Source organism: Podarcis gaigeae (genome assembly GCF_964106915.1).
Source record: "Podarcis gaigeae genome assembly, chromosome: 13".
Taxonomy (NCBI): Eukaryota; Metazoa; Chordata; class Lepidosauria; order Squamata; family Lacertidae; genus Podarcis; species Podarcis gaigeae.
The window spans coordinates 15,988,533-16,012,269 of record NC_139689.1 but is presented as its reverse complement, the minus strand read 5'-3'; the positions used below and the strand labels follow the sequence as shown (position 1 = coordinate 16,012,269).

Below are 23,737 nucleotides of genomic sequence, written 5' to 3'. Positions count from 1 at the left end.
TTAAAAAGGGTAACTCTTCTGAAATGCTTGAAAAAATGTAGTTGTCCCCAGCTGATAAAATCTACTTAGTTTATTCTGTCAGCAGAGGAGTAAGGGGCATCCAAGGAAATGCCTTGCTGATCGAGCTACTGCAATGGCAAGAAAGATGGACTCAGATCCTACCTCTGTCAGAGATTCATCATATATCCTTTGACGCATCACTTCGGCTCAACCACGGGCCTGTCTCTCTCTAAAATAAGAGCAACACTGAACCACCTCACAAAAACTCTGTGCAGGTTACAAGCCCAATATTAATGACAAAGCTGCAGCGGAGTAAAAAGAAGCTAGATTCTAATAATGTGGCTCAATGGGGACCTTTTAGGTTAAATCAAGGGATGGACTTCACTACTCTCACTCTTCTGCCTGCTTACACCAAAGTCAAAAAAGACACTGTGATTTATAGCTGCTTTAATTACAGGCGCCCATGGTGCTGGGATGCAGGTTCTCCCCCAACTACTGTTTTATAGAAAGGGCTGAAAGAAAACAGGTGAGTTTCCCCTCCTAAAGAGACAGGGAGATCAGCAAATGAGAAGCACAGCAGAAGCACCCTAGCTATGGGCAGCACCTTTAAAAAAAAGAAAAAGAAAGAGCGATTCTCTGTGTTGCTTGTTAACATGTGGCTGCCAAGGTTGCACTGCTTTAATGCAGTTTACAACAAGGAAGGGGGACCTGTGGCCCTCCAGATGCTGCTGGACTACAACTGCCATCATCCCTGGCCATTGGCCAAGTTGGAATCCAACAACATCTGGAAGGCCACAGGTTGCCCACCTCTGGTTTAGAATGAGGCATTTGCAGGTTTCATGTCGCTAACCTGAAAGGTGAGCCTTCACGAGGAAATACTGCAGGCAGGGCATGAAAAATATTTCATGCTTCTAGAAGCCAGTATCTGGTTTAGAAAAAAAGAGAAAAGAAGGAAACGCCAACAGGTCACTGATTGCGGGTAGGGGAACAAGTCAAATTCTTGGGAAGCAACATGGTATCTCAAAAGAAATTTCCCAGTTCTGTCTGGAGGCCTGCTTGCCAAGCTGGCGGCTCAGATGTGGAATTGATACAAGGGCTTAGGATAATTGAGTTCTACCTTTATAAAACAAAGGGAAGAACTACTGTAATGTACAAGGAGCTGCTTATCAATATGGATTGGAAGTTTTGTTTTTATTGGGGCTAGGATACAGAGAAGGAGAGAAATCGCACAGTAATAAACAGAAAATGAAAGCAAGGCTGTAGAAAGCTTTTCTATGGGTAGAACTTCCCAAAACATTATTAGTCCCATTGAAATAAAACTACATGCTTAATTTAAGAGCAACCATTTCCACAGGGCCTTTCTTGAAGCAGGGAAAGATGGAACAGGAGAAAGAAGGCAAAGGGGGAGGATGTTGGCTAGAGGAGGTTGGAAACTCAGAGAACAGATTTCATATCAGGAGCAGAAAGGGAAAGCCAAAAAGGAAAGGGCTACATTTGCATCATTAGCAACTGTTGCAGATGACAATTGTTAATATAACACCATCAACAGGTACATGGCACAGTAATGCAACCAAAAAAACAGCAGGTCCTTGACCTGAGGTGCTTGCAACTGAAGGACCAAACTCAGAGGCCCCATTGTCTCCTCCACCATCACTACTTAGATCCCAAGGCCTCTGAGAAAAGTTTTAAAAATCACAAAACCACAGCTGGTTCAGATATACTTCTCTGCTCTTTCTACATGATGTCCAGTTGAACTTCCCTTGCGCCATGACGTCACCACATCCCTCCATTGGCAGTGAATGATGTGACAGAGCCACTGAGTTGTTAGAGCGGAGGCAAGTTCTTCCAGGCATTACATAGAGGAGGGGGAAGGGAAGCAGAAGCAGAACTGGTGTTTTCTGAGCAAGCGCTGTTTTGCGAGTAACATCCAATTTTGCCCTAAATTCTCATGGCGGGGAAAAGCAAAGGAAACAGGGGACAAATACAATCAAGGGGAGTTAACACATATTTCAGAGAAAGGATCTGTCCCAGTTGGGGAGCAAGGCCTAAAGCATCAAACCAAAAGATCCAAGGAGGAATTAGAGAAGAGAAAGTGGTGGCACCACACTGAATGGCCTCTGCCTGCAATGAACTTAGGTATAGACAGCAGAACACTTCAGTTCCCCAAACTGGAGGGGGAAGGACAGACCTGGGCCTGTCCATAACCTTTTGATGTTCTTTGCTGCAAAACACCATCACTTCATCTTTTGATAGATATATATTTTGTAAATTAGGGAGGGGGTGCTATTAGGGATGAGCTGGTAAAGGGGGAGGAACAGGTTAGGTGGCAGAAGGCCTCGGTGAACCTGAATAAGCCACTTGATCTTGCTGCGCTCTTCTCTCCCCCCCCCCACACACATACCACAGTGCCCCCGCTTGCAAATGGTCACCAAACACATCCCACAAGCAGCACCCCCGACCTCCTAAGGCCGCCCGCCCGCCAGCCGCCCCCTCGCATGTGGGATCAGGTGGGAGGGAGGCAGGCAGGCAGGCAGTCGAGAGGGCCGTGGTGTCTATGGGAACTTGGCTGCGATACCTCATCACGCCCCAGCATGGCCTCAGAGCTGACAGGCCCGGTCCTGGCAAGGGATCCCGAACACCTCAGCCCGGCCCTGCACGGTGCCGGCTGCTGGCTCCCCTCGGCTCCTCTCCGCCATCTGCAACCTGCTTGACACATCTCCGCTCTCGCCGCCCCTTTAAAAGCCTCTAAGTCCAGGCAGCTCTCGGGGGCGAGCCTCCTCCGGCAGATCCCTCCGGATCCCGCAGCTCCTCGAGGCGGGAGAGCGGAGCCATCCCGGATCCAGGGCCCCCTGAAATCGGCAGACACGGCCCATCCCCTCCTCTCCTCCGCTTCCCTTCCCCTCCCCTCCCTCCCCCAGGGCTTAAAACATGAGAAACACAGAGAGAGAGAGAGGGAGGCAGGAGCGCTTTACGGCCGGCAATTCCTTCCCCTGGAAATCGGAGAGGAGAAACTTTGGTTCCACGCTTGCCCCCGCGCACACACATCCACACACACAGGCGCAGGACATGCGCGCGCGCCCCGGAGCCACTCCGCTCCTCTCCTCCGCTTCCCCCTGGTGCCCGTCAGATGCTGCTGCCCACCCAGGAGAGGACCCCCTCTTCCCAGTTAAAAAAAAAAGCAAGCCGGCCAAAAAAAGAGATGCACCCCAGTATCCGCTCGCTCGCTCGCACGCCTGCTTTCCTTTTGGGTACAAAATAAATAAATAAATAAATAGCGACGCCCCCCGCCCCCACTCAAAACAATCCAGCCCAAGGTGACAGCACGTAAGGGTGGGAAAGAGGGAGAATGCCCAAGAAAACAAAAACAACAAAGGAGATCCCGAAAGGAATGGGGAAACTGAGGAAAGCACAATAGTGTACCTTGCATTTGAGGGGGGGCGGGGGGGGGAGGCTTAGAAGCTCCAGATCCCACCTCCAACAGATACATTCATGCAACCCGCCTGGTAGCTTAACAGCACTCCCCCCTCCCCAATCCTCCTTCCCTGCATATGAGTTGTTGTGATGTTTTCACATGCTGTGTGCGTTCACACGACCTGCCCTGCATATACAGCTAATTTGGGGGGAAAGGGGTTATTTTGCAAAGCGACTGAGGGTCCTCCTCAAAAGCATCACGTTGGAGGTCGGAGAGGGAGAGCGAATAAATTTTGAATGGGGAGGGGGGAGGGAGAAAGTGTTGGCTTCTGGAAAAAAGGGACAAGGGTCTCTATTCCTTGAAAAGCATTCTTTCGCAAAGCCAAGAGAGATGGGGGGCGGCGGAGGGACTTACCTTTGGGAAGCGCATCCAGGCACCAAAGATTCTTCCTCATCCATCAGCAGCCTCCGAAAGAGAAAAGATGCTGTACGTCTTACAATCGCTACACACACCACACACACACATATCTACACAAACACTCACATATCACAGACAGGCACCAGCCAAATGTGCCTTAGGATGGGAGGAGATTGGAGATGGGGAGCAGACCCCCCCCCTTTAAAATCCATGAAGGGTTTGGGAGCGGGGAGCGAAGGAGAGATGGGCTACTCACCTGCTGTGTGGCCATGGGGCGGATGGCGATTCTAATGCTGGGTTTGTTGTCATGGTGGGCAGTGGAGGGGGGGGGGAGAGAGAAGAGATCCAGCCAGTTGTTGAAGGATTTGTGTGTGCGTGCGTCTCTCCCTCAGTCCCCCCCACAAAAATAGGGGGGTGGAGAAGAGTCGGAGGGGCGGGTCGATCTCCCCAAAGAGGCGATTACAGATTCATAGCAGCAGTTTCCCCCAGTCCTCTCACCCCCTCTCTCCTATTCTACCCTCCACGGTTTCCTTCCTTGCCCTTGGGAGAAAACAAGGGGATGATGTGCGAGGAGGCTTCCCTTCCCCCGAACATCTAAAAAATAACAAGGAAAGCTCCCGCTGTAGCACACATCTACTCAGGGACCCCCTGCACCCCTAATTTTGGATGGAGCCTTGGGCATTGCCTATGCGCGGTGCAACCTCCAGTAACCCCCCCTCCAACCCTCCTTGCTTCCTACTGACTCCTCCTCCTCTTCTGCCCACCACTGAGATTTTCCTTAGTTGCCAGAACACCCACCCTCCCCTTTTCAAATGTAGGCAGACCACTCCCCTCTCTAAGCCCACTCCCCACTCCTTGGGCTTACTGGAGGTGGGAGAAGAGGAGGAGAAGGGGGACTTGCCCCTTGGCTTGTTACTCCAACAACATCTCCATGCACTTTGGACAGCAGTGGGGAGGGGGGAATCAAAAGGGGGTGGGGGCTAGGTGAAAACAGTCCCCAAATGATATTGATGATGATGATGATCAGCCTTTCCCTTTAAATCAGGGACATAGCTCTGGCCTCACTCTCACACACAGAGCCCAGATGGAAAAGGCCCAGTGCCTGCCTTGGCGATCTCTCAGCCTTCTGCCCCCCTCCTAAGCAATGAAGGGGGGGGGTTGTTAACCTTGCAAAACCCTTGCTCCTGCAACGGGGTGGGGCCCTCTAGGCGCTCCCCACTGCCAGCCCCCCCGCCCTGCAATCCAAGGGGGAAGTGGGAACCTGGTGCCCCCCACCCCACCCTTTTCCTCAAGGGGGCTCTGCGCTGCCCAGCTGTCCCTCCCCCCACATAAGGAAGGGCCTTTAAACCCACCCACCCCCCTCCAAAGGGGCAGGTCGGGGAGTGGGGTTCACTCGCCCCCACAGCTCCTCGGAAGGGACAGAGCTAGGCCCCACGGTGCTGGTGGAGCCTCCTCCTCCCCCTCCCCCAGCCTCTCTCATCCTCTCCTCTTCCTCCTTCCCTTTCACATTCACTCACTCACACATACTGATACACACACCTCACTCAACGCATAACACACACAAAACCGTCATGGCGGTCTCGGGAAGGCCAAAAGGGAACACTCGGCGCGCGGGGGCTCATGGGAGAAGTAGTTTTCTCTGCCACCTCAGACGCATCCGCCTCTATGGGCACCTGGGGGAAGTTTGGACTACAATGGGGATGGCGGCCAATGCCTCCGCGCAATGCCGAGTGGGGATTGTAGTTTTATTCCCCGCCTCGACTCCTTGGCTCCGTTGGTCGCTATAGCCCCCGAAGAGGTGTTTGGACTACAGCTAAGATGGCAGCTTGCGGCGGCTTCGTCCCCAATGCCTCATGGGAAGAGTAGTTTTGCTCACTCATCGGATCAGGCCTGTGTAAGCCAAGTTCTCCGAAAGGTGTTTGGACTCCATTTAAGATGGCCGCTGAGGCGAAAGGCATCATGGGAATGTAGTTCTATCCTCCAGGCCCGTGTCTGGGTATTTCTCAGTGCCTTTATCGTTTGCTTCTAGGTCCTCAAGGAGAATGCCTGGACTACAACTAATATGGCGGAGTAGGAGGGGAGGGGGGAGAGGCATACTGCCGAACGGAATTGCGGGAGATGGTATTATATAGCTCAAAGCTAATTGAGTTCTGTTTTTCTTAAGCGAGTAATTCCCATTTGCAAACATTGCACGTTAGTGGTCTAGAAGGCGAACCAAAATGCATATTTTTTTCGTCTGCATAGGATTGCCACCATTTGAGTACTTTACCTCTGAGCATGTACAGAGTTCCTCTTCTCTCAAGGGTATTAATGTGTGGTTTGTTTTTTTACCGTCCTTAAAATGAAATAAACAAATAAAACAAATGTAGAAAACTTATGGGAGAACTCCTGCAATTAAAATGGCCTTGTTACCAAAGGTAAATATTTTATTCCAGTTTTCAGCTATAGAACTGCAAGCACAACAGATCGTGAAATGACATGATTTCACTTATGTTTCTTTGGAATAACAAAAGACCAAAAATAGAAGCTGTTGCAGTTCAGTTATGAAAGAAAAGAGGAAGAATATCAGTGGTATGGCTAGTTATATCAATCAAGTAGCTAACTGGTTAAAAGAAACAAATTCATAAATATTGCAATTTAAAGAAACTTTAATAAAAGCACCAGTCCATACCACATTTGACATTTGGTTTCAAAGTACTCAAAACAAGACTTTATAATCAGCAATTTGTTATGAATGTGGGACAAGTATGGAATCTGCCTAAGCCCACAGATCTTGCCACATAAAATTGATATTATATGACTCACAAGGTGATTCAGGTTTAAAATTTCAAATGTAGGTAGAACATGATTTTCCTCACTATGGAATTATTCTAGTTGGTAGCAGGAAGCCAACATATAGGGGAGGTCAAAAGCAAATTTAGTGATTTTAATCTGTTTGGGACTTGAATAATTTCAGATCAGTTCATATGAGAACGATAATCAGTGAAGTGGAGAAAGAACCTTCGATAAATTTATCTCACATAGCAAGAGGCATCTCTCCAAAAAGTGTAGCTTCTTAGATATGACATGATATCTGCATGATACCTCTGGGTCCCTTCCAAACCTCTGATCTTGTGTATGTGGTGTTAGAATCTATCAGGTGAAAGCAGCCAGATCTGTTCCTTTGATAAGGTAATGGCCTTGGCTGTCCAGTTAAGTACAGCACTGTCATTTACATGTCCCAAGAGGCTGCCATGGAGACAAAAAGGTGAGCTTGTTCCCACCTCCCCTTGCTAGACGAAGTTCTCCATCGAGAGAGATTTCTTGGCTGATACTGAAAACCCAAGGACATGTCTTGCTCTGTGCTGAACCTAAGGTTGGGCTTTGGAGCTTCCATGAAAACCTAATGGAGAAGCAAGATCTGTTTGAGTATTAATGCTGTGAGCGCTTTCATCCTTTGCTCAGGTTGTATATATGTGAAAATAAAACCATATATCCTAAAGACACCACAGTCTCCATGGACTTTCACTCAAAGGAAAGCAAACCCTGTGTAAGTGCAGGAACCCCTGAAGTCCCTCACTGCTCAGAGATAAGGGTGCAGGCAACAATATTTATATGTAGGGAAGTTAAAGTATTGCCCAATATTTGTATTGATTTATAAAAACATTTTTATTCTGCCTTTCTGCCCTGAACAAGGCCCCCTAAGGCGGATTACAACCATAATATCTCAATACATTTAAAAACAGAGCGTTGGGAGTCAGAATAACACAGCTAAAATTGTTGTCACATTTAATGACAAACCGCCTTTATCGTAAATCTTCAGGCGTTTTTCACACATGCAATACAAACAGCTAAAAAATGCTTTGAAAACAATGAAAACAGCAACTAACCATGTTTTCCGCCTTGCGCATCTTGGAGGAAAGGAGAGAAGAAAATGTAAGAAGAGAGTCAGGCAGAAAGAAAGAAAGAATTAAAGATGGGTTTTTAAAACAATACAAACAAATACCCGAGGCAGGGACCTAAAAATGTTCCTTTATTTATTTTTGAAAGCCACAGCTAGAGAGCGAGATTAAAATATGCCCCCTTTGCACCTTCACCTTCACTTGCACATTCATGATTTGGTAGGCAGGTGCCTCCTCTTAATTTTGGAGAGCCTCCTCATTTTGACATTTCTCAGTGATTTTTGAAGTATCAGATACTAATGACAGAAAGGCGCACTACAGTCGAGTGTTCCCGGGTGACGCATGCCATTAAATGACAAGGATGGGCCCACATGCTGCCATGCTGAGACCCTGAGCAGAGCTTGCCAAGAGAGGCCCTGCTTCTCGGCTACTGTCATCAGTACCCCACTCCCTGCCCCAAGGTGACCATCAAGCCCGGGGTCAGAATGCAGAGTCATCATTCTGCGGTAGAGCAGCTGAAGTCCCCAGTTAAATCCCTGGGATCCCCAGGTAGGGCTGGGAGAGAACTCTGCCAGACACCCCAGAGAGCTGCTGCCAGTCAGTGTAGGGAACAGTGAACAAGATGGACCCATGCTCTGGTCACTTCCTGTGGTCCTCTGCAATTTGGGGCTGTGTGCAGAAAGACCTATCACACCCAGCAGTGCATTTCTGAAATGGCGGCGGCTGAAGATCTTCCTTCTACCGGCCATGAGGGCTAGGCAACCTGTAGTCCTCCAGGTTTGACCGCAGTGCTCATCATTCCTCCTGACCACTGGCCATGCTGGCAGGAGTTGGGGTCCCATGTTCCTCAGGCTGTGGCCCCACTGCTGATGCCTGTCCAGAAATCTCAGATCATCCCCAGAGGACTGGTCTCGCTGACGTCCCACAATGTCTCTGACGTAGCTATTAAGTTGTGGGTGGACATAGCAGACGACACAGAGATTTCTCCAAGTAGTTCTTTATAAGTAAGCTGCAACTGAACTGAACAGCAAACAGCTCAGCCGGCCTGCTTTTATAGGCAGCCAGCTGTCAACATTGTAAAACAACAACCCAGGGTTTCCCGCCTAAAATAACTGACGTGGACCTGAGTGAAAACTATATACACGATACTCCTAGTGGCTAGGGTGAGAACTTCAATACATTACACCCCTCCCCACCAACATAAGGCATTAGTTACAACCATAGTGGTTCCATTACATACAGCAATACCCTTACTGGTTTCAGTAAGGCACATAAGCATATTAATTGACCCTATTCACCATACAGCTTTACACATGCAGTTTGTCCAGTGAACATAGTCTTTTAGATAAGCTGGGTGCTTGGAAACCCTGCCGGACCGCCGAGGGTCAGTACCAGAGTGGTCTGAAGCATTGTGGGAAATTTAAATGGTGGCTTGCCCCGTCACTCATTAGAACATCATTGCTGCTACCAAGACTTTCTGTCTCAAAAGGCCACAGATGGAGAATGCCAGAGGGCTGTCAGCCTTCTTATGGGCTCCCTTCTCCATCTGCGAGCCCTTGGGATGACAGACCCTCCAAGTGTCCCTATCTTCCAGGGACAGTCCTGGATTTACAGAAGCTGTGCGGATTTCTGATTTGATGCCAGAATGTCTCTCTTTACCTTTTCATCAGGGAAGTGTTGGGAGATATGGAGTTGACTCAGGGGTCAGCAAACTTTTTCAGCAGGGGGCCGGTCCACCCACTTGTGGGGGGCCAGACTATATTTTGAGGGGGGGGAAATGAGTGAATTCCTATGCCCCACAAATAACCCAGATATGCATTTTCAATAAAAGCACACATTCTACTCATGCAAAAACACACTGATACTCAGACCATTCGCGGGCCATGGAGTTATGTAACTCCCAAGCCAAGGAGATAACTATACAACATTTAGAAGACATCTGAAGGCAGCCCTGTATAGGGAAGTTTTTTAAAAATAATAATGTTTTATTAATTTTTTATACTGGTTGGAAGCCACTCAGAGTGGCTGGGACAACTCAGTCAGATGGGCAGGATATGAATAATAATAATAAAGTTATCACTATCATTATTATTATAAGGGACACGGGTGGCGCTGTGGGTAAAACCTCAGCGCCTAGGGCTTGCCGATCACATGGTCGGCAGTTCGAATCCCCGCAGCGGGGTGAGCTCCCGTCTTTCGGTCCCAGCTCCTGCCCACCTAGCAGTTCGAAAGCACCCCTAAGTGCAAGTAGATAAATAGGTACTGCTTTATAGCGGGAAGGTAAACGGCATTTCCGTGTGCTGGTGCCGGCTCACCAGAGCAGCTTCGTCACGCTGGCCACGTGACCCAGAAGTGTCTCCGGACAGCGCTGGCCCCCGGCCTCTTAAGTGAGATGGGCGCACAACCCTAGAGTCGGACACGACTGGCCCGTACGGGCAGGACTACCTTTACCTTTTTATCATTATTATGGGCTGGGACGTCCCTATTTTCATCAGAGAAGTGTTGGAGGGTATGGGATAAGTGCCATAAGATCAGAGGCAATATCCCAAACAGATACCCCTCTGGACTCATGCAGCCCCTACCTGAATGAGGATATCATAATGGATGGGCGAAACCTTTAAAATGCTAGCAGCATAATAATCCTGTAAATAAAGAACATTAGAATTTAGGGACGTAAGACGAGCCTGCTGGGTCAGGTCAGGTCAACAGGCCACCTAGTCCACCACCCTGTTCCTACAGTGGCCACCCAGATGCTTGTGAGAAACCAAAAAGGCAGGACCCAGGCTGGACAGCAGCTTTCTCCCTCCTGTGATTTCCAGGAACTGGTATTCAGAAGCCTCCTTGTCTCCAACTGTGGAGACAGAGCAGAGCAACCATGGCTAGGTTGATTAATCAAATTGTTATGTACTGAGTTGAATAGGATCCAAACTGCAGCAGTCTGATTGGTCCTAGAACAATAGGATCCAAAAGGCAGCAGTCTGATTGGTCTTAGAACAATGCAGCAGTATGATTGGTTGGCAGGAACCACCGAATCATGCTCCAGATAGAAGTGAATCCACAACCTGATTGGCTTACAGTAGAATTCCAGAATTAGCCAATCATGTGCAGCCCATTGTGTAAATAATGTATATAAAGCAGATACTTTGAGGGGACATTCATTCATTCCTCCTCACCACCATGAGCTGAATAAAGAGCATGAAATCACTTTGTGACTCTGAGTATATTTCACAAATTTAAAAACCAGAGGGACCCGGGTTCAAATCACCACCAGTAAGCCACTCAGCAGCTCCCTTGGTGCGATGAGCTTTGCCTCGTCACTCTCTCTCAGCCTGACCTTCCTCACAGAGCTCTCCTGAGGCTGAAAGGCCTTGATGATCTGATCTCCATGGAAAAAAATCTGGGGTGCGGAGGCAGGGAGATTAAACTGCTTAGTAGTAATCCTTGCAGCCTTTCCCCCCATTGGTGGATTCCTATTAAATGGCCTTGAGAGGCAGCAACACACTTCCAACAACCTTGTGGTGGGAGCAGGTGGGGAGGAAGCATATTTCTGAGAAACATTTGGCGAAAAACAAGGTTATAACTTAAAACATTTAGAAGAAATGCTTATCCGTTAAAATTTTTACCTTTATACATTTTGTTTGCTTGTTTAAAGATAGGAGGGATATGCCGCTTTATAGATTTATAAGAAATCTGGACTGTTATAGTTTTTTATTTTATTGAAGTCCGGTGAAACTTGCAATCACATATCCACGCTCTCAACCATCCCCACTTTGTTCTCAAACACGGAGGGGCTGTAAATATCCAGCAGGTGGCACCACTGAGCCAAATGACCAAAGGCAGAATGTTGTTAAAAAATTAAGCTGGGATGGATTTTTGCAACTGTTGCTGGTTCTTCATTGCCTGTTCATTTCTTCTTGCTGTCTCCTCTTCCTCTGGTGTTGCCCCCAAGCTGAACTGCAAGCCTCTCGGGGCAGAGAGCTGCCCTCCTGCACACTCTATAAGGCGCCAAGCACAGCGAGGGCGCCATGTCAATAACAGTCAAATGACCATCTTTGGACTGAGACTGTACAGCTTTTGCAGACATCAAGCCAAGTGCATTTAAGATTCTGTCAAGGTCAGATGTGGTAAAACTTCAGGGTTGAAGGATATCTTTTTTGTTGGAGTACCAAGGTCTCATCAGCCAGTGAGGTGCCGGACAGTGCCTGATTGTGTTTTGTTTTGGCAGAGTCAGCCGCAAATTGGTGATAGCTTATGGGGCTGAGTCCATTCTCTACTAGAGCCTGGGAACCTATATGCTGGAATTACCTGTCTACATAAATATAAATATGAATTTGCATTCGAGTTATGACAAACAAGTGGTCCTAACAGCCTAATTTGAGGTGGGGAGCAGGAACCTTTTGTGGAGAGGGGAGGGGAAGATAAAAAACACAAAATATGTACTTAAAAACAAGACTAATAACCCAGGTCCTGGTCTGACTCTAAGCCATGTGTAGGCAAACTAAGGCCTGGGGGCCAGCGGTCCAGGAATCAGCATGTTTTACATGAGTAGAATGTGTCCTTTTATTTAAAATGCATCTCAGGGTTATTTGTGGGGCATAGGAATTCGTTCTCCCCCCCCCTTCCAAAATATAGTCCTGCCCCTCACAAGGTCTGAGGGACGGTGGACCGGCCCCCTGCTGAAAAAGGTTGACTACCCCTGCTAAGCGCTGCACCACAATGGGTCTCATTGCTTATCTTTGCTGATCTACTGGGGAAATCTGCTGAACCACAACTCCCATCAGTCATGCTAGCAGGGGCTGATGGGACTTGAAGTCCACTGGCATCCAGAGAGATACAGGTTCTCCGCCTTTGATTTAAAGTACAGTGGTACCTCGGGTTAAGTACTTAATTCATTCCATAAGTCTGTTCTTAACCTGAAACTGTTCTTAACCTGAAGCACCACTTTAGCTAATGGGGCCTCCTGCTGCCGCTGCGCCACCGGAACATGATTTCTGTTCTCATCCTGAAGCAAAGTTCTTAACCCGAGGTACTATTTCTGGGCTAGCGGAGTCTGTAACCTGAAGCGTCTGTAACCTGAAGCGTATGTAACCCGAGGTACCACACTATGGATCTCTGGGCCCAATGATGCCTTCTTCACCCTTGAAATAGTGTGTGGAGGAACAGGTCTTTATATGTGCATGCATGCACTCTCATTAAACTTGTTGCGTAATTATGTATTAAATAATATATCTAGCAATATCCCTTTCAGTTGTTGTTGTTGTTGTTGTTGTTGTTTTAAATGCTCACAGTGTGAAATAGCTGTCCACAAAACAATAAAATTCAATGGAGAGCATAGGAAAGTAGATACGCTGAGACTAAAATGTCCAGAAATGTAAAAAAATATTAATAATCAAGCAGATTGGCCGATTAGACACTTGCTTAGAAAGGAATTTGGTCCTGCAGCAACGGAAGAGCATTCAAGAAGGATAAGGGAGCTGCCCTTAGGATGACAGTTCTACAGCTTAGGTGCAGCCACCGAGGAGACCCTCTTCCAAATCCCAAACAAATGTAATTTAGATGCTGGTGGGATGTGAAGGAAACAGTCTCCAGAAGTCCTTAATAACTTGGAAGAAGGTGTTCCTGCAGGTATGCCAATCCCAAGCTATTCAGGGCGTTGAACTGGGCCTAGTAATTACCGGTAGCTAGGAACCAACGAACATTTGTAATAAGGGATTTAGGTCTTTCCCCTGATTGGCTCTGGTCAACAGCCTAGCTGCAACATTTTGGACCAGCTGAAGTTCTAAATATCTTTCAGAGGCAGCCCAGCATAGCATGCATTGCAATAATCAGCCGTGATGTCCATTTCTCCATCTCAGATGAGACTTAGATGTTGGAGAACCATTGCGATGCTGGAGCTCATACACCCATATATCCATGGGCTTTGAATGCAGAAACCTTGGGTTGGAGCCAGACTTTAGTTGGGTGTAGCTTCAGTTAAAATCCAGGGGACGTGTTAGTCATGAGGACTTAAACGCCAACGCTTCCAATGGGAACGAGGTGCCATCAACTCAGCTTGCAATGCAGTTAGTTGGCCCACAAAGCCACACAGCACTCTGGTGGTGCTATGTTAGAACCGCAGAATCATAGAATTGTAGGGCTGGAAGGGACCCTGAGGGTCATCTAGTCCAACCCCCTGCAATGCAGGAATCTCAACTGAAGCATCTATGACAGATGGCCACCCAACCTCTGCTTAAAAACCTCCCAGGAAGGAAAGTCCACAACCTTCTTGGTAGTTACACCCTCTCTTCAGGTGTCAAGAACTACGCAACTTTTAGAAACAAAATAAAATAAATAAAATAAATAAAAATTTCATTCCCGTAGCACCTTAGAAACCAACTAAGTTTGTTATTGGTATGAGCTTTCATGTGCATGAACACTTCTTCAGATTTATTTGTTTTGTTTTGTTTCGACTGCAGCAGACCAACACGGCTACCTACCTGTAAATGTAACTTATAGAAGACATCTGAAGGCTGGATATGTTATAATGTTTTATATACTGTATGCTGTAAGCCATGCAGAGTGGCTGGGAAAACCCAGCCAGATGAGCGGGGTACAGTATTATTATTATTATTAACCTCCAGGGGCAGGCCGTTCCACTCTCGAACAGCTTATTAATATGAAAAATAAATATTTTTCATTTTTTACTTTACAAGGTTTTATTGTACTTCACCAGATCTTAATATTAACATTATGTTGAAGAATGGATTCCACATATCATTGAATTTGTCCATTGCAAGTTGTATGCACGTTGTTCATATGTTGCGAGTTTATAGAAGTCTTCAATCCAATCGTAGAAGGGAGACGAATAAACCTTAATAAAGTTAATACGAAGAATAAATCGGCAGGGTTCTCATGCAAAACGAAGCCGTAGGGAACACCCATCCCATGCAAGACTTTGGAAAGAAAGCTGAAGACTCGCAATGCTCGGCATCAGAGACAGAAGAGTTTGGGGCGGGGAAGCCGCCTGCGCGAGGAGTTAAAGGCACCGAGCTGCGATTTCCTCCGCATCCTAGAGAGAAGCGGGAGCGCAGCAAACCTGGAGAGCTGGAGGGACGGTACATGGCGGCGGCAACTTCCTGCAGGCAACCCAGACGCACACGCGCGCCGGGCTGCCACCGGCTTAGGGGGTGGAGAAAGGGGCTGGGCCCCCGAGGTCGCGCCCCCCTTCCACTCCCCGCCCCCCAGCGCACAGCCCCATCCTCCCGGGAGAAAGCGCGCAGCGGATCGGCGCCCGCCGTGCGCCCCGGAGGAGGAGCGCGCTGGGTGAGTGCGCTTCCCTGGGCGCGGAGAGGTGCGGGTGGCCAGCAGACGGGAGCAGGAAGGAGCAGGATCCTGGCCACGGGAGGGAAGAGGCGGCTGGGGAATAAACTCCACCCGGGTTTGGGGGGAGGTGAGGGGTGTGGAGAAGATCCTCAGCCGCTTATGCCCGCGTAGTCCGGCAGAGCGCAGCCTGGCACGACCACCCCGCACCGTCCCCAAGAGGGGCATCAGGGCTGGCGCAACCTGCTGTCGCGGAGACAATGGCCATCGGAGGTTGGTGCCAGTGGGGAAGGAAGGGAGCTCCTTCTCCGGCTGGTTCCCCCTCACCGCCTTTCCATATATATCTAGGTATCCCTTCAGTCTCACCCAATCCTGTCCACCTCCTGATTTCTGAAAGTCTCTGCCAGTTATCCATGGCGAATATTTCCATGAGATTGGCACGCAGACGTTGGGGTGGGTGAAACGTCGGTGTCCCCCCCCTCCACGCACACAAACTAGGCTTTCTTTGGCAGGACTCAGTTTGGCACACCCCTGGGAGCCTCGATGGTGCAGCTCTGGAGGCTCCCCCCCCGCCTCGGCATAAAACCCCCAAACTGGCTAGGCTCTCCACCCTTCCCATAGCTACGGCCCTGTCCCAAACACCCTGTTCTTAGTGGGGTTATTTTTTCACTATTCCTTTGCAGTTTTGTCTTGCCTTTCCCTCAAGACGCTCAGGGTGGCACGAGGAGCCCGTTCCCCTGCATGAACAAGCACATGCATGCACACACACATTATCATCAGAACAACAACCCTGTGAGGTAGGTTAGGCTGAAAGATTGTGGCTGGCCCCAGGCCATACGCAGTGAGCTTTCTAGCCAAGCAGGAATTTGATCCCAGATCTCCTAAGCTTCAAGTCTTATCTTTTTTCTCTTTCTCCTTCCCTGCTTTTCTGTCCGTTCCCCTCTTTCTCTTCCCATTCTGCTTTTTCTGTCTTTGACCCTTCTATCATCGATGCTTTAGCGGTGATTCCCACGTTGCAGCGGGGTTAGTCTAGATGACTCTCAGGGTCCCTCCCAACTCTTCAATTCTATGTTTCTATGAAGTGAACATTTCTATTTACATACTGTATTTATTATATTTGGGTCGTGTTTGCATACAATTTAGAACAGTGGGGATTTTGCCCTTAATTGAAACGGGGACTTGTCTTTCAAGAGAACCGCTTGTTATAAACGACTTTGCAAGTTTTATTTTGGAAGCACATTTTTAATAACATGTGTTATCATCTTGAACCACATGGGTGAAGGAGGGAAGTGTTTGATTCACTGAGCATCAATGGGCAGCAAGAAAGTATGTGAATATACGGAGCTGTCTTCTATCAAGGCAAATCACTGGTTGATCTAGCGAACTATTGTCTCTGCTGATTGGAGGTTGTACTCCAGGGTTTCAGGCAGAGAGAAGTCTTCCCCATCACCAGCTAAGACACCTGTACTAGGTGATTCTTTTCCAGCTGAAGATGCCCAGAACTGAACCTGGGATCTCTACATGCAATGCAACTCCCTCACTCCCCCCCCCACGCTTTTCTTTGTCTTTTAATAAATAGTGTTATTTGTGTTTCATAGACCAGGAATCTGTATCTGTATACCTCAGTTCTGAATGTGCGACTTTTCTTTTTGGGCATTCAGAGAAAGTAGAATAAAGAGTGTGGGGGTTTGGGAGGAGCTTAATCTCAGGGTTGTGGGTTCGAGATTAAGCTCCTAGTTGGGCAAAATGATTCCTGAATTGCACGGGGTTGAGCTAGATGACCCTTGTGGGCTTTTCCAGCTCTTAAAATTCCATGATTCTACGAGAATGAGATGGCGGAATGAATTCATTGGACCACTTCCTGGTGCAAGCAGGGGAATTGTATTTTGTGACCTGCATTTTTCCTCGCAACAACCCTATGATATAGGTTAGAGAGAGGGGGACGAGGAATGCCCCAAAAGTTACCTAATGTGCTTTATGGCCGAGTGGAGATTTCAACCTGGATTTTCCCGGGAATGAGTACTTTGTAACATTCTGTTTCATATCAAAATATACAGTGGTACCTCGTGTTATGTACTTAATCCGTTCCGGAGGTCCGTTTGTAACCGGAAACTGCTCGTAACATGAGGCGTGCTTTCACTAATGGCACCTTCCACTGCTGCTGTGCCACCGGAGTGTGACTTCCGCTAGCATCCCGGGACAAAGTTTGCAACAGGGGACATCTACTTCCGGGTTAGTGGAGCGCGTAACCCAAAGCATTCGTAAGGGGGATGGTACGTAACACGAGGTACCACTGTACAGTGGTACCTCGGGTTACATACGCTTCAGGTAACATACGCTTCAGGTTACAGACTCCGCTAACCCAGAAATAGTACCTCAGGTTAAGAACTTTGCTTCAGGATGAGAACAGAAATCGTGCGGTGGCGGCGCAGCAGCAGCAGGAGGCCCCATTAGCTAAAGTGGTGCTTCAGATTAAGAACAGTTTCAGGTTAAGAACGGACCTCCGGAATGAATTAAGTACTTAACCTGAGGTACCACTGTATGTTAAAAAGAAGAGTGGAATAACTTTCTTCTTCTTCTTCTTCTTTTTACAGACTCCAAGACCATAGGAATCATAGAATTGTAGAGTTGGAACGGACCCTACTTTTTGCCCAAAGTAGAAAGCAAACCAAAGAAAGCAAACTGTGCTCTCCTTCCATATGCCCCTTGCATCCCCACAAATTGGCTTGGTGTTTTTTTGGTGGAGGGAGAGCGTTCCCTGCCCCCCAAACACCAGGTGTGGGGAGGAGAGGGGAAATGGTTCTGTCTGACAAGCTGAAATGCTTGCCATAGTGCTTCACTGAATTCCTTTCTAAAAATCACTTTTAGGTTTTCCCTCTTAGGATGGGATAACTATCTGCCCCAAAGATTTCCAGACCTACAGTGGCCCACAGGCATCATCCAGTTGGTCCGCAGTGTGTGTGGAGAACCCTGCGGGAGCAGCGGCTATGAAATGGTGGGGCCGGCCCATGAAATATTCATACTGCTTTTTAATTGTATTTTTATTGCTGCTTTCATTTCTCTATATTGCATTTTATTATTTATTCTTGCCGTTCGCCTTGCATTCTGCGCAATCCAAATTGAAATACAGTCAGATGCAATATATGAGAAATGAAAGAGGCAATAAAAACACAATTAAAACTTTCGCAGCCTCCAGTGCAATGCATTACAATTGCTGTGAAGGGCAGGAAAATCATTAAGACCCTCAGCAATTTCCAAGCGGACCATGGGGAAAATGTTTTTGGGAGGACCATTGATCTATCCATGCTCTGCCTTCTGTTTCAATTTGAGATGCTTGGAAGAGACCCGACGGGACTGCAGTGTTCAGATTTGACAGTCTGCTGCTGTTGTTTTCTCCCACCCTGTCGTGGGCAGGATTCCCCATTGTAAAACCCAACATGATCTCCTGGATGGAGCAAAGGGACGAGCCGCGAGTCCTGAACCAGGACCTGGAGCGACGGCCAGAGGAAAGGGAAAGCGCAAGGGATGCCCACACAGGTGAGAGAAGTGGCAAAACTGTCATAGAACGAGGGAGCAAGACTAGAAGGGGCCAGAAGCCTCTGGGAAGGTTCTGCGGGGATCATGGTGTTGTGGCATCACTTGGATGTACCATATTTTCCGCTCTATAAGACACACCTGACCATAAGATGCACCTAGTTTTTACAGGCGAAAAGGGGGAAAGCCCCCTTTTTTGAGGATCAGCTCAAAGTTGTTGAGCTTACTTTGCAAAGGGGGAAATCCTGTTTTTATGGGGTTCAACTCACAGTTCTGCAGCTTCTTTAGGAAAGGAAAGGGAGCCATTTCTACAGTTTCCAGACAGAGAATCGAATCAGCCAGTCACATGTCGCTGGGGAAACAAACAACCTCCATCTGCAGAACATTCAACAATGGAGGCCTGGGCAAGGGGGCGGGGCCAGAAAGGGAGCCAGCGATCGACCACACATTCGCTCCATAAGACGCAGACATTTCCCCTTACATTTTAGGAGGAAAAAAGTGTGTCATATGGAGCGAAAAATACAGTAAGTGGTTCAGATTTGGGAAGAGCAGCAGAGTGCTCGGCTTTTGCCTTAGCATCCCGAAGCCTTGTGAGTTCAGATGCCCAGGCAGGTGAGGAAGCAGGGTAGCAGCTCAGTGGTTGAAGCACCTACTCTGCGTGCACAAAGTCCCAGGTTCATTTGCTAGGTAGGGCAGAGACAGATACCCTGCTTGAATTCCTGGAGAGCTGCTGCCAATCATTGTACTGAGCTAGGTAGACCCAATGGTCAGACAAAGGGCAAGGCAGCTCCCTATGTTCCTGGACTGGCACATATCTTCCAACGCAGTGAGGCCCAAATCCACACCTATCAGCCAATCACCCATTCCCACCACCCTTCTAAGTAATACCCCTCCCCACCCTCTCACTATATATAAGGGTTTGGTGACTTCTGTTTCAGTGTATCTGAAGAAGAGTGCATGCACATGAAAGCTCATACCAATAACTAACTTAGTTGGTCTCTAAGGTGCTACTGGAAGGAATTTTTTATTTTATTTTGTTTCAACCACGGCAGACCAACACAGCTACCTACCTGTAGCCCAAATCCAGGACATTGTCTTCCGGGTCTGCACTCCCCCGTGTGTCAAATGACCCATGTGAGATCGTGTCCCCACAAAACTACTTTTTTCAGACACACCGCCCCAAAAAATGTGCTTTCGGGGCATCGTGCTTGAAAAAAAGCTCGAAATTGCATGAAAACGCGGTGGCCATTGGATGGCAGAATGAGGAAATCCCGACAAAAGAACAGTGGCAAGAGAAACTGACAAATTATGCAGAACTGGCTAAATTGACACACAAATTGCGAGACAAGGACAACTGTGACTTCAAGGAGGAATGGAAACTTTATACAAATTACTTAAAAACACAACAAAATGAATTGGACTCCTTGGCAGGTTTTGAACAAACATACATCAATTTATTGATTGATAACATGGTAGATAGATAATGTAAGGATTTGTATAATTTTATAACATGCAGAGAATAATATGTGTTGAGAAATCAGAGAGAGACGCTGAGGGAAATCTGTGGGGGAGGGGAGGGAGGGTTTGGGAGGTGGGGAAAAAGGGAGGGAGATAATGAATATGATATGTTTTGATAAGTTGTTATGTTGAAGTTGCTAATAAAAATATTTTTAAAAAAGAAAAGAAAATGTGGCGGCCATTTTGGCCGCTGTCCTCTTGCAAGAAAAAGCAGGAAAGCCCTGTTTTTTTTCCAGGGCAGTTGATGGGTGGGGGGCTAGCAAGGTGGGGGGCCATTTTCAATTATGGTGCTGCAGTTGTTGTGGAAGACGCTCCTCACACACCCCTGGTCTTTGCCTAGCATCATCTCTTTCTGTTTCTATTGCCTGTGGCAATATAAAATGGATTTTAAAAATAAGTAAATAAATGCAGAAACCACAAATAAAAAGTTTTAAAATCACAACTCTTTTGTTCTCTTTTCTCAACTCTCTCTCTCTCTCTCTCTCTCTCTCTCGCCAGATGAGGGAACAACCAGTGAGAATGAGGACTGGGAAGAGGAAGAAACCCCGGTTGCGCCGGAGGACCCCGACTCCGAGGACCCCCCTGTGGTTTCCGCCCCAGTCCTGGGCTGGGAGGAGGCCTGCGAAGTCCTGCAGGGGGGCGGCAGCAGCGGCGGCGGGGAGGGGGGCGGCAGCACCAAGGCGAGAGGGGCCAAATCCGGCCGAGGGAGGCGGCCCTGGGGTAGCCGCCCCTGTCGCCGAAGCTACCGCCGCGTGGCGGCCCCTCCCACCCACTTCTTTGACTGCACAGACTGCGGGAAGAGCTTCACCCTGAGCTCTCACCTGATCCGCCACCAGCGGGTGCACACAGGGGAGAGGCCCTTCGGGTGCCGGTCGTGCGCCAAGAGCTTCTCTCAGCGTTCGGACTTGGTGCGCCACGAGCGCACGCACACGGGCGTCAAGCTCTACCGCTGCACGCAGTGCGACAAGTCCTTCTCTGAGAGCTCCCACCTCATCCGCCACCAGATCATCCACTCGGGCGAGAAGCCCTTCAAGTGCAACGTCTGCGGCAAGCGCTATGGCGACAGCTCCTACCTCACCGTCCACCAGAGGGCGCACACAGGGGCCCGCCCCTACCGCTGCGCCCGCTGTGGCAAGAGCTTTGGCCGCTCCTCCACGCTCATCCGCCACCAGCGCGTGCACGGCGACCCGGCGCCTGCCCCAGGAGACAAACCGCGACCCCGTGGAATCTGGACGGCCTTCGCTCGCCTGCCCAGCCCCAGCCCGAGCGACGGGGACTCGGAACAAACCCTGTCTCCTCAGAGGTCGCCAACGTTACCCGGGCCTTCCCTCACGCCCTCCATGCTGCCCCTGCCGCCTTCCCCTCGGATCGACCCGCGCTCCATGAGGATTATGGGGTGGCAGTGGGGCGTTGAATAAAGGCTGGGCGTCTGGTCCGTACGAGACACAACGATACTGGTGGCAACCGGTTTCTGGAAAGCGAGATGATTAATGCATGCGGCCACAGGATTTGATCGCCAAGAGGACATCGGTCCTTGGGAGGAAAGAACGGGTGATGGGGGGCTGGTTGCTCGGTCGCCATGGTGACCGAAGAACTGGTGATTTTACCACAGAGCGTTTATTGACCACCAGGCAAAGAGGTCGGCTGTGGGCTCTTTGCTGAGGGCAATTTGTTGTTGGGGGAGAAATGGGTTAGGGGAGGGGGGGTTCCCAACACTAATACTTTGCTTACCAGAGCCGATCCCATTCCTGGAAGGGTATTCTAGGGTGATGCATCTGTTACCAGGGCAACGGAGCTGGGTAGTTTGGTTACCATGGGCGATCAGTTGCTACGGAAAGGTGAATTGGATGGTGATTCAGGAAGTTACAATTCAGGTTCTCAAAGAAGCAGAAGGGAAGCAAAATTAGTTCTCAATGAAGTTGATTATTTTGTTCACTTATTCTGATAAAGAAAGGCTGAGAGCATGAGGAATCCTGGGTTGTTATCCAGATAATTTAAGACAGCGGAGATCTTAGTAAATCACTCGTTGTCAGAAGGGAATGGTAAAGATTGGTCAAGCCCTTGTTATAAGCGGCCAGTTTCCATGATAGCCAAAGAATGATGGATAAGTGGAATCGGAGGCCGAGAGATTTGACTAAGGAAGGGCAGCCCACAAACATGGCAGCTGGCGGAGGGAGAAGGCCCAACAGCTTCAGGGTTGGGTTAGCGAAAACACCAGCGTTTCTTTATCGGGTAAGCTGTGTGAGATAAGGAACTTCTCAAGGGAAGGGAAGTCCAATTTGAAAGAGGTACAGATGAGTTTTGCGGGGTCACATTGATCGCAGTTGGTTGCTAGGAAGTGAGGAAACGGACAGCTTGATTTCAGAAGTTTGGTTGCTAAGGAGTCAGGGACCAGCCACTCAGTTGCTAGGGCTTGTGGCTTGAAAGGGAGGAGATTGGCAGATTGGTTGCTAGGAGATGGGAGGTATCACAGGTGTGAGGAGATGGGTGGTTTGGTTGCCATCTTAGTCGTGTCCTCTGTGGTTGTCCCCCCCCCCCCCCCGATTTAGGCATCCCAAAAACCAAAACTCATTAAGGTGTCCTCAAGCCTTTTTTCATTCAGTCTGACATTTATTTTCTGGTCAGCAGGTGGACTGGCCAGACCTTCAAGCCTTGGCTCTCTGTTCCACCTCCAACTTCCTGCTGGGGCTCTTGGGAAAGGGGGAGGTTTGGAAGGCAAGGAGATTTTTGGATGGCAAAACAGACACTCCGGCCAGGAGACAAGGCGGCCATCTTGTGGGAGGAGATAGTTGAAATGTATACATTGGGGCTGGAACCCAGGCTGGCGTTAAGTCAACTTTTCTTCACTGGTAAATGTTCTTCCTGTTCCAGAGAAAGGTGTGTGTGTTTTTTTTAGGAATTTCTCAGTACTGTAAGATGACAAATGTATTTATTGGTCTTTGCCCTCCCTGCTCCCCCGTACTTGTGTCCTAGAATTGTCTAATTTAGACTCTAAGCCTGTTACAAGCAAGGGCCTTTTATTAAACAAATGATTATAATACAATGGTGATGTCTGCAAAAAGCTCATGAGGGGACTCTGTGGTGCAGTGGGAAGTATTTCTTATCAAATAATAATAATTACAATAACAATAATAATGGTGATACTTTAAGAACACCGTTGTGAGGGGACAAACCTGTGGCTCTGCAGATACTGTTGGACTCCAACTGCCATCAGCCCCAGCCAGCATGGCTAGTGGAGGGCCATAGGTACCCTACCTGTGGTCTAGATGTTGGGCTTCAGCTGCCGTCATCCTTGACCATCTAGCAAACTTAGCTGTTGTCTCCCAAGTTTCATGCCACAAATAAAATAGTTGAAGCAGCATGATCCCTTTTCAATTATTTGTCCACACATTCTGAGCCACTGTTGAGCCAGGTTCCCATTTTGCAGCTTGCTTAACCTGAGGGTTAGTATCCAGCCCTCATGACAATCTTTAAGATTGGGGGGACAACAATGACTTGTGGTCATCCAGACATCACTGGACTCCCAACTCCCATCATTTCTGACCATTAGCTGGGACCACATGTTCTCCATCCCTCATGCAAGAGGTTTGGCAGAAAGCAAAACAGATGAGGTACAAGAGCAGAATAAGAGAGAACAAATAAAATGGCATTGACTTGCACTCTGTCATTAATTGTA

General features: G+C 48.4%; 2 protein-coding genes across 8 annotated transcripts in view; one reads left to right on the top strand and one right to left on the bottom strand.

Moving 5' to 3' along the window:
* FBXL19 (F-box and leucine rich repeat protein 19) overlaps positions 1–5,514 on the bottom strand; it is a 33,816-nt gene extending 28,302 nt beyond the window's left edge. Inside the window, exons 1-2 of one of the 3 annotated variants that reach the window (XM_083707377.1) lie at positions 4,086–5,513; positions 3,827–3,877 (exon numbers count right to left, since the gene is read on the bottom strand). The gene's annotated coding sequence lies outside the window, so the exon portion shown is untranslated. Of the gene's footprint in view, positions 1–2,575; positions 2,957–3,826; positions 3,878–4,085 lie in introns of those variants that run through there. The other 2 variants (XM_083707379.1, XM_083707378.1) reach the window with 2 other exon arrangements.
* A 9,187-nt stretch (positions 5,515–14,701) lies between these two features.
* On the top strand, positions 14,702–23,425 carry LOC310829228 (uncharacterized protein). Of its 5 annotated transcripts, none has more exons than XM_083707479.1 (3): positions 14,702–15,012; positions 18,424–18,546; positions 20,560–23,425. In XM_083707479.1, the coding sequence occupies exons 2-3, from the start codon at positions 18,447–18,449 to the stop codon at positions 21,477–21,479; spliced, it is 1,020 nt and encodes a 339-aa protein (XP_083563605.1). In that variant the 5' UTR covers positions 14,702–15,012; positions 18,424–18,446; the 3' UTR covers positions 21,480–23,425. The 5 variants fall into 5 exon arrangements, with proteins under 5 accessions (XP_083563605.1, XP_083563604.1, XP_083563603.1 ...); XM_083707478.1 differs by having other exon boundaries at positions 14,704–15,012; positions 18,340–18,546; XM_083707477.1 differs by having other exon boundaries at positions 14,704–17,296; positions 17,541–18,546.
* Positions 23,426–23,737: the final 312 nt, after the last annotated feature.

What these genes read in the sequence shown, in the direction of transcription:
- LOC310829228 (XM_083707475.1), top strand. Translation starts at nt 15,270, where the DNA reads ATGGCCATCGGAGGTTGGTGCCAGTGGGGAAGGAAGGGAGCTCCTTCT. An exon ending in GCCTTTCCATATATATCTAG is followed by an intron (nt 15,358 to 18,339) that starts GTATCCCTTCAG and finishes TTTCAATTTGAG; the next exon opens with ATGCTTGGAAGAGACCCGAC. An exon ending in CGCAAGGGATGCCCACACAG is followed by an intron (nt 18,547 to 20,559) that starts GTGAGAGAAGTG and finishes CTCTCTCGCCAG; the next exon opens with ATGAGGGAACAACCAGTGAG.